The 9,598-nt window shown below is 45.3% G+C and overlaps 1 protein-coding gene across 1 annotated transcript in view; it reads left to right on the top strand.

The window, feature by feature from the left end:
- Window positions 1-9,598, top strand: part of Ank3 (ankyrin 3) — a 368,541-nt gene that overhangs the window by 178,088 nt on the left and 180,855 nt on the right. Inside the window, exons 10-11 of the mRNA XM_023706118.1 lie at window positions 4,774-4,971; window positions 6,874-6,972. Of these exons, the coding sequence (XP_023561886.1) occupies window positions 4,774-4,971; window positions 6,874-6,972 (297 nt within the window). The remainder of the gene's footprint in view (window positions 1-4,773; window positions 4,972-6,873; window positions 6,973-9,598) is intronic.

Here is a 9,598-nt window from a genome sequence, read left to right as displayed (position 1 = left end):
ACCTTGGAAGACTAGGGCCAAAATGTTGACTTTCCTTGTGCCCTCCTTTTTCTCTAATTTTTGGTCTGCAAACTTAGGTTGTTAACCCTCCAGAAGAGAAGCTTATTGTTATTACCATACAACCTAGGCTGTTAAGCTTACCCTCACTATCTGAGTATCAAACATCTTAGTCATAACATGGAACGGGTATTTTTCATAAAGTATTGATATGTTAAACTTTAAGTCCCTACAGAATATGACAAAAAACTTTTTTAATTAAAATATATTTTTAAAATAGGAATAAAGTCAGGATAACTTTTTTAATTTAATTTTTTCTGCTTTTTGTTTTTTCCCTAATTCTCCATATTTCCTGCTCTGTTTTTGGCTGGTTTGGCAGTATCTTTTCTTTTGGAGAATTCCCATAAGAGTTAGGCACAAGCATTCAATAGGAAGCTTTATAAGAGCATACGCAGGGTTGATAATCGTGTGGTGCTGGACTGGGCCGGTTGTCTCCAGTCAGGACTGATGTCCTTTCACTGGGACAGTCAGGTGTTTGGAAAAGTAATCTTTTAACCATTTATAGTGCACACCCATGTGAATGCTTTCTGAGAGAAAAGAAAAGGGGCTGTTAGTCTTGTTCTGTGTGTATACTACTAATAACTAATAGCGATTGCTCACACCAGACTCTGTGTTCTTTGCATGTATCCGCTCATGTAACCACCAATATCTCTATGAGATACAATGTTGCCATGGCATTCTTTTCATAGAAGAGAAAGGTGAAATCCAAAGACATGAGGTAGCTTTATGAAGATGTCTCAGGAGAGACATTTGTGGCAGAGTAAATATTTGAATCGAGGCTAACTGAGGCCTCACACTTGACATCTAATTGTCCTCCTTTTCTGTGACCACTTTCTTTTTTTTATTATTTTAAAAAACTTATTTATTTATTTGGCACAGGTCTCTCTATGCAGCTCAGACTTGTAGTCATCCTCCTGTCTCATTACACCTAAGGTTCCAGGGCCGGTATGGTGTGTGGTACTGGGTATCAAACCCAGGTCCTGGCGCTTGCCAAGCAGGCACTTGGACCACCGAGCTGTCTCCCCAGCCCCTCTGCTCCACTGAGGCATGAGTGTGACCCTTTCCAGTTCATCCCATGACAAAGCCCCTGCTGTCCTGCAAGGCGGAAGAACACACTATCTGGCTTTCCTGGGTCAGAAGGGATGGGACAGCGACAGTTCCACATATAGGTGTTGAGTCAGGCCTGCTTTCTACCGTAAGTCTTATCTTCTTATGTAGTCTTTTTCCATATCCATTGGGGCAGTAGATGAGGTGTCTTCATCCCATGCTACAGCCGTGTTACGCCGGCGCCCAGGAGCTCACTCCACTGTGCGTGATGTCTTCCGGATTCCAGGCAGAGGGATCGGATTGGTAGCTGTAGGGGGGGTCTGTACACTGTGGGAACTGGCCAATGGGAGGCACCGAGGCTCCTCTTCTTTTTTTTTTTTTTTTTTTTTTTTTTTTTTTTTTTTTTTGGAGAAAGGAAAGGACCCCCTTTTTTTTTTTTTTTTTTTTTTTTTTTTTTTTTTTTTTTTTTTTGAGTTAGTACAGGGTCTGATCAGACTTGTAGTGATCCCGTTTTCAGCCTCCCAAGTGCAGGGATTACAGGCGCACACCACTATGCCCAGTCTCAATCGCCGGCACCCGCATGCCAGGGATCAAACCCCGGCCGCTCTCTGCCTAAGCAGGCACTTTAGTCTCCTGAGCTATCTGGCCGGGCCCTGAGGCTGTCTTTCTAAAGCTAGTTGTTAAGCATCAGGCAGCATGCCTCTGGCTACTCCTGTCCGCAGACACACAGGACCCAACTTCTTCCTGGCTGCAAGGGCTGTGTCTGTGCTAGAGGCCTCTTTTTTATCCCCAAATTTATAGACTTCTTTTCTTTATCATTGTTGCCTTTCTCATTGTGTATGAGAACAGGAAAGGAACCATGTTTCCATGCTTTTTTTTTTTTTTTTTTTTTTTTTTTTTTTTTTTTTTTAATTTTACTCCTTAAATTCCTTTCCTGCTTTTGTGGTGGAATTTTGTAGAAAAATACCTCCCTGTGTTTAATCAGAAGCCTCACCCAGCACCAAGAATGAAGTTCTGATGGGAGTCAGGCCCCTCCCCGCTCCTGTTCCCAACTGCTCCCAAGTCAGTATCACCTGGCCGCCCAGCCCCAGCTCCTAGAGCGCGTCAGGTTTGTTCTCGTGAGCACTCGGTTCAAGTCCCTTCAGCTTGCCCCAGGTCTCTCTGTGTCCGCACCGTCTTCGACCCGGGTGTGCTCGTCTTGGATGGGTCTCCTGGATGGCCCACTGCTTCTGCGCCCGGCTTTCCTCAGTGATTCAGCCCAGTTTTACTTCCTTGGGCGCTCTCAGCCCCGTGGCGCAAGACCTCTCGGTTGTGTGCATAGTTACAGCCTGACTTAAGTGGAAGGGAAGAGCTTTTCCTCATTGCATTTAGCGCCTCCAGACACATAGATGAATGCCCTGCACATAGTAGGCCTTCAGTAAATGTTGGAGTAGTATTGGGTGAACGAATACGCTCCTTGCTTTATGGGAATTCATCTGGTCCTTCAGGACTTCCGTTTTATGGACCTAAGAAAGCTCAACCTACCGGAGCCGTCTTTTCAGGCGCCAGACGCAGCAGGAGCCCTTCAGGAGCCGCACGCTCGTTTCCCTTCCCTTTTCCTCAGCGAGCTGTGGGTCTGCTACTCGCGCGCATCATCATTTTGCGCACCGTTAAGGTTTTACTTCTGTTACTGACACCACCTCCCGTTTCGGCTCTCGGCTGAGCCGTGTGTCCTTCGGGTTCTGTTTCCTTGTGTGCTTTATGTTCTACTCTAAGACTGCACCAATGCATAAAGCAAAGGATGTTTTGGCAAGAAGAAGGGAGTGCGTACCTCGCGGGTGGAAGTAGCTCAAAAGGAAATGGTCCCATCCCTTCCTGAAGATCTGCTTATGGGCCAGCGAGATAGCTCTGCAGACAAAGCGCCTGCTCTGGCAAGCACACGAACCGGGTTGGATCTGCACGCCGCGCTGGCCCGCCCCGGGGACCTGAGCCAGGGACAGAGTGGGGGGAGGGGGGCTGGGGGTGCCCTGCCTGTAATCCCAGTGCTGGTGAGGCTGAAAACAGGAGGCTCTCCCCAAGTCTGATCTGCGTAGTGAGACCCTGTACCAAATACACAAGTGAAAATAAAAAAAGGATTAGTTTATAATTTGGATCAAAGTGTCTGAGGGGAATATTTTCGGAAAAAATATCTGATTGACAAAGTATGAAGGCTTTAAATTTACATAAATATAAAAAGAAAGAAAATTTACCTAAATATTTATTGAGCTTTATTGCTGCAGAATGCTCTCCTGAGCAACATGGGAAATTATAGCCGCAAGCCTCTTGCCTTCGAGGAACGCGTCATTGAAATTCACGTGGTAGTGAGCAAAGGAGGCCTTGAGAATAGCTAAAGGCAGGAGGCCGGTGGTTTTCTTATCTCAAGCCTCTCCCCGTGTCATTTATTTATACATTGGGAGACAATTATTTCACACAGAGAATTCAGAAACACTGAATTCTGGCTGGGCTTGTTGGTGTCCATTTGATACATCATTACTTCCAAACTTACTGATGACAGCTTTTAGAAACTGAATTTGCTGTCATTACTTTTTTCACAAAACATGTTAAATTCTGTGACGACAATTCGTAAACCTCTCTTGGTAATCGGATTCTCTAAGAATTCCCCAGGCTTCACAGTGATATTCTGCTGTCTTGTTTTTGCTTCATTAGAAAATGTGTACTGGTTGTTAAATGTCATTTTAACCTTTCTTTCTTTTTTCTTTTTTTTTTTTTTTTTTTTTTGGTGCTAGGTATTGAATCCAGAGTCTTCCATGTCTTAAACATGTGCTCTGCTTTTGAGCTATATTCCAACCGTTTAAAGGTTTTCTTTGCCTCTGACTACATTGATTTCTTCCCTGACCTCTTTCCACACATTTTCCACTCATTCCTACTACACGTGATTAGCTGTTTTTCAATGCAATCCATTTAAATTAACAGGGAACTTGAGGTGACCAAGCTGTGCATTTCCTCACTGAAGACACATGGGGGCGCCAAACTGATAGAAATGGTGAAGATTTTCCTGTTGGCTTATAGTGAAAGGATGAGATGAGTGAGGCATTTGGATCAGTTGGGGTGTTTTGTTTTGTTTTGTTTTGTTTTGTTTTGTTTTGTTTTGTTTTAATTGAACCAATATAATTAAACGACTCAATATCAATGGCAAGCATTGCTAGTCTACAAGGACAAAACAGGTGTTAGTCCAGGGAGTCAGTCCTTGTCTTTATTTTATCCTTTTCAGTCTTAACTAAACATTCTCATTCAATAAGAACACAGTAGATTTTGACTGCTGACACAATTCCTCTCACTTTCAAATCAGGAAAATAACCATCCTTGACAATTTGTAATTGATTGATACAAAAAGTAGGAGGGGGGCTGTCCCAAAAGTAGTTGTGGTGCATAGCTGAAATCTGAGCTTCCTCGGAGGCGAGGGCAGAGGCTGGCAGATATGGGCCAGCAGGGGCGCTGGGTGATGAGTTTAAACCCCAGCACAACCAAAAAAGGACAGAAAAAGCAGTTATGGTTGAAAAGTAACTATTACCACCTTTTAAAACATAAGGTGGGAAAAACTAGAATTTACCTGTTCATACTTCACTTTCTATCTTCAGTGCATTTGCATTTAAAAGGTGAACCGGTGACCCTGCTTTCCATGTGTTGCAGAATGGACTGTCCCCACTGCACATGGCCACGCAAGGCGACCACCTAAACTGCGTCCAGCTCCTGCTGCAGCACAACGTGCCTGTGGATGATGTCACCAATGACTACCTGACGGCGCTACATGTGGCCGCCCACTGTGGCCACTACAAAGTCGCCAAGGTCCTCTTGGACAAAAAGGCCAACCCCAATGCCAAAGCCCTGGTGAGTGGCTCTGCCCGACGGGCGGCCCCCGTTGTCTCATGCCTTGCGTGTGAAGGGGTTACTTTTACCGAGGTGAAAATGGAAGGTGTTAGTGCAAGAAAGTGTACTTCTCCTCGGCACTTTCATTCAGCCTTCCTGGAAATCTACCAGATCCTCTGAATTGTCAGCTCTTTAGGGTAGCACTTGTTTGTGTCTAGAGATACTTTGTGTTTTATTCCTCCAGGCTTGTAGTACATGTGAGTACATTCTCTAGGGAATCCGCGCATGTATGTGGAAAGTCTTAGTCACCCCACTGCCCCTGCTGCCTCCCTCTGCATCGCCTTCCATCTGCAGGAGGAGCCACCCAGCCTGCAGTGGATCTGTCTTTTCTTTTGCTCTTTAAATTATTTATACTTTGGTTCTCTCGTGGGAGAGAGACCACAAGGCCACATTTGTGATTCCTTTATTTAAATAAAGCCCGAATAATGCCAAGTGCAGAAAGAATGGCAACATCATCCTCATGTTATGATAGGTAAAGTTGTGATTAAGAGTTTGTTCTTAAGAAAAAAAAAGTTTTTTCTTAGATCTAAAAATATGAAGCAAGATGATCAAAATCCCATTTATCTTGGAACTGTTGATCTACCTTGTTCTGTTCCCCTTGGGAGTTAATGGATATTGCCTGTCATCTTTTTTGTAACCAATCAGTTTGCAGTTTTAACTACTATGTAAAATGACTTCTCTTTTAGCTTCAGAATGTGCTACATTTTGGTTTTCTAAAAAAAAAAAGTGAGTGTTTCTTCTTTTTTTAATAAATTTTCCCAACTTAGTAAGCCATTTAAATTTAGTTCAGAAAAAGCACTCATGCTTAGGAAAAAAATAAATCACCTAGTTTTAGAGAAAATTGTGAGCTTCCTAGCAACTTTCAGGTGAAGGCTTTCCTGCATTCAACCTTTTCCAGAAGGTTGCTCTACCCGCCCCCGCCCCAGACAGCTTGGTTCCCACTCCAATTCTGAAAGACTCTGGGCTGGCCACACACAAGGGCTGCTGACCTGCCCAATGTGTCAGTTGTGTCTGAATTCTGAGAAGGGAGGAAGAAAATTAGCTATCATGACTCATGTTTCCATACAAGAAAAAAGAAAGCCTTAAAGGAGGGTGTGGGCTGTCATTGCCCTGCGCCTCTGGAAATTTCACAACATGTGGAACTGGGAGCCCGTCATGCTCATCCGGGGATGGACTAGGGCCAGAGAAACGCTCTCAGGAACCTGCCAGGAAGTATCTGCGATGAATTGGACCTTAGCTTTTACAGTGGACCTGGTGGCTTACCGTTCTCCATTAGCAACTGAAATGTATGCATCACCTCAGTGTTCAGCCAGGGCAATTTGGGAGGTCATTTGCTAAAAAGCAGATTATATTAGGTTAAATATTAAAACAAATGATCCAAATAATGTTGAATTATTCCAATTTCTGCCTCATTAGATTAAACACCTACTTGAATCTTCAAGCCGGGCAAGAAATGACAGCATTTTATAACCTGTCTTACTGTTCTAAACTACAGCCGAGAGGTCAGAATAGTTCTGGATGAACTTTGGCTATGAGGATATGTGTTGAGGCACAGCTGTTCTATTACGTTTTTGAAGTGAGGTGAAAAATGGATGTAATTTGGTCCAAAATAAAATAAGGAGGTGCTTGTTTTGTTTGCCTTAGCTGGTGGGAGAAGGCAAGGCATTCCCTTCCTGCTCACAGCTGTTTAGCGGCCCTGGGCCCCTGGGAGCAGCTACCGGACCTCCGCCCCCAGCGGTGAATCACTGTTCTGGCTATTCTGAAGGCTTTCTAGCACACCAGTTTAGAACTGTTTCACTGTACCCAGTGGATCAGATTTCACTAGAAGACACCCAGGCCAATATGTGACTTTGTACCCCACAGAATGGCTTCACCCCTCTTCATATCGCCTGCAAAAAGAATCGAATTAAAGTCATGGAACTCCTTCTGAAACACGGTGCATCCATCCAAGCTGTAACCGAGGTGAGCAGCGCGGGGCGTCTGGGCTTCCTGGGTGCCAGCGCAGAGCCGGAGCCTCCGCTGGCTTTGTTTTGCGATGTTGCCGTGGACCATATTCTGAACTTATCACACAAAGGGTGGCTGGTCAGGCCTTAGGAGAAGTGTAGGAGGGTGGGCGACGGCGCATGCGGGCCTAGAAACGCGACCGAGAACGCGGCGAGGCGGACGGCACCATCAAGGAAGCTTAACTTAATGAAATGTCACAATGCAGTGCTTCTCTACGGGAGGCAGGTTTGACCTGCAGGGGCGTTTGGCGATGGCGCACGCAGGAGCTGTGGCTGCTAAGCTGGGTGATCCTGCTGTCACCTCGTGGGTCGGGGACGGGTTGGGACGGGGAACTGCTCCCTGCCTCAAGCGGTGCAGGGGCACCTCCTACGGCGATATTCCTCCTGGAGATGTCAAACGTGCCCGCCTTGAGCACCAGTGCGTAACACAAGTTGTGCATTTTCATAAAGCAGGGCCTGCTCTGCCTAAAGGCGCGAATGAGCGCAATGCAGAGCTGCGGGCCGCAGTAAGGGGCTAGCCTTGGGTCTCCTCCCCGCGAACCAGCCCGAGAGCCTTCGGCCCACTCCACTCGCCTGCACCGCCCCTCCGGACACCCAGCCCACCCCAGCGCGCACCCCCGGCTCTGAGACCCCGGCCCTGTGCCCCCAGCCCGAGCCGTGGTTAGGCTGCACGCGCGGCCAGCTCCCCCGGCAGAGTCACTAGTCCCGACCCAGCCCGCTCCCTCTGAGGTCTGAGCCCCGCTTTCGCTGTGTGCGTATCTCATCAAACTGCTGTCCAGCGTCCTGCTCGTGGCCCAACTGTTCCCCCAGGACCCCAGAAGCGCAGGCCTCTGGGGCAGGGGTGTCTTCGTGGCCTGGCCCCCGCATCCGCTTTGGTGGAGGCCTTGGTGCTTCCGTAGAGACTAAAGTCTATCTTGTCGTGCTGGTTTGCCCTCGGCTTCTTAGCTGTCAGTGGAATATTTGCTGTGATTTTTAACACAGTTTTGAAAGGCTAAATGGGAAAAAAAAAAAAAAATACGGATCTGCTCTTTGCTCGGACATATGGCTTCACCTTAAGCGCTCTGTAATTTTAAGTAGAAAATAGTGAGTTTATTCTCAGTGCAGGAGAATCCTTTTGAAAGATCAGAATAAACAGGGCGGAGAGATGCCACTGATATTTGAGTCTGTGTAAGGAGCTGCAAGCCACAGACCCATGAACCCCAAAGGAAGCTGGGACTGGGCTCTTGGGCGCCCCCTGCCGGAGGGAAAAGGAGTCAGACTGCGGCCAAGCTCCTCCTCCCGCAAGTCTGTTGCGGGGCAGCCAAGTTTGCCGCCCTTCCGTCCTGTTCCCACCTACTGTGTAGGCTCCGTTCCACATACTGCTGATGTTGCTCAAATTCCTTTAAAAATTGGTTGTCCCTTTTCTCCCTTTTAAAGCCAAATAGATAAGCTTTTTCTAACCCTATTACATTTTTATCAGATTATGATGCACATATTTTAAGCTTAGTTAAATTCAGAAAAATTTAAAATGAGCGATTTTGTATGAAAAGCACAAGTAAGCTGCACTCTTTAAAAAGATGACTGATCTGAGTTTTTGGTTCTCTTTTTCCTTAACCACTCTACTTTTTACTGGATAGTGTTTCAGGAGTGTTGTGTACCCATGTTGTAGGATTTGAAGCAAATATAAAGATTAAAATCCAGCTGGGCTTGATGGCACATGCCTGTAATCCCTGCACTTGGGAGGCTGAGGCAGGAGAACTGCTGTGAGTTGGAGGCCAGCTTGAGCTACATAAGAGAGTTCAATATCAGCCTGAACTACTGTCTCAAAAATAATAATTAAATGATTAAAGCTATTGGTGCAGTTTTCTCTTTTATTAGAGGGAATGACTTTGTGTAAAGTAACCTCCTCTTTCTTGTGTAATATTCTCAGTATGTGGGATTTTTTTTGAAAGCCCAGCATTAAGATTTTAAATTAAAGTCAATATATTTTACTACTGTGTGTATAATCACGGTGTCCTATGTACATACACACATACTGTTATGCATAATGAATATTTAGTAGCAAAAAAAAAAAAAACCCTTAATTTTTTCTCTCATTTTTCCCCTAGGTCTATATAAGGAGTATGACATAACACTTTCATATTCACAGACTTGCTCTAGAGAAGTGCTGATTATGTGTTAATACATTTGCCTTATAGAATCTGTGACATATAATTGTCCTGATACCTTATAATCTGATCTGACTACTAAACTGGATAGATGGATAGATGGATGGATGGATGGATGGATGGATGGATGGATAAATGAATGGGTGGATGGATGGATGAATGGATAAATGGATGGGTGGGCGGATAGATATATGAATGGGTGGATGGGTGGATAGATGGATGGATGGATAGATGGATCAATGGATGAGTGGATGGATAAATGAATGGGTGGATGGATGGATAAATGTATGAGTGGATGGATAGAGGATGGATGAATGGATGGATAAATGGATGGGTGGGTGAGTGGATGGATGGATAAATGAATGGGTAGATGGATGGATAAATGGATGGATAGATAAATGGATGGATGGATGGATGGATAAATGAATGGGTAGATGG

Source organism: Octodon degus, unplaced genomic scaffold, assembly GCF_000260255.1.
Source record: "Octodon degus isolate 3935 unplaced genomic scaffold, OctDeg1.0 scaffold00240, whole genome shotgun sequence".
In the NCBI taxonomy this organism is placed as follows: domain Eukaryota; kingdom Metazoa; phylum Chordata; class Mammalia; order Rodentia; family Octodontidae; genus Octodon; species Octodon degus.
The sequence above is the reverse complement of the archived record's forward strand: the minus strand, read 5'-3'. Positions and strand labels throughout refer to the sequence as shown.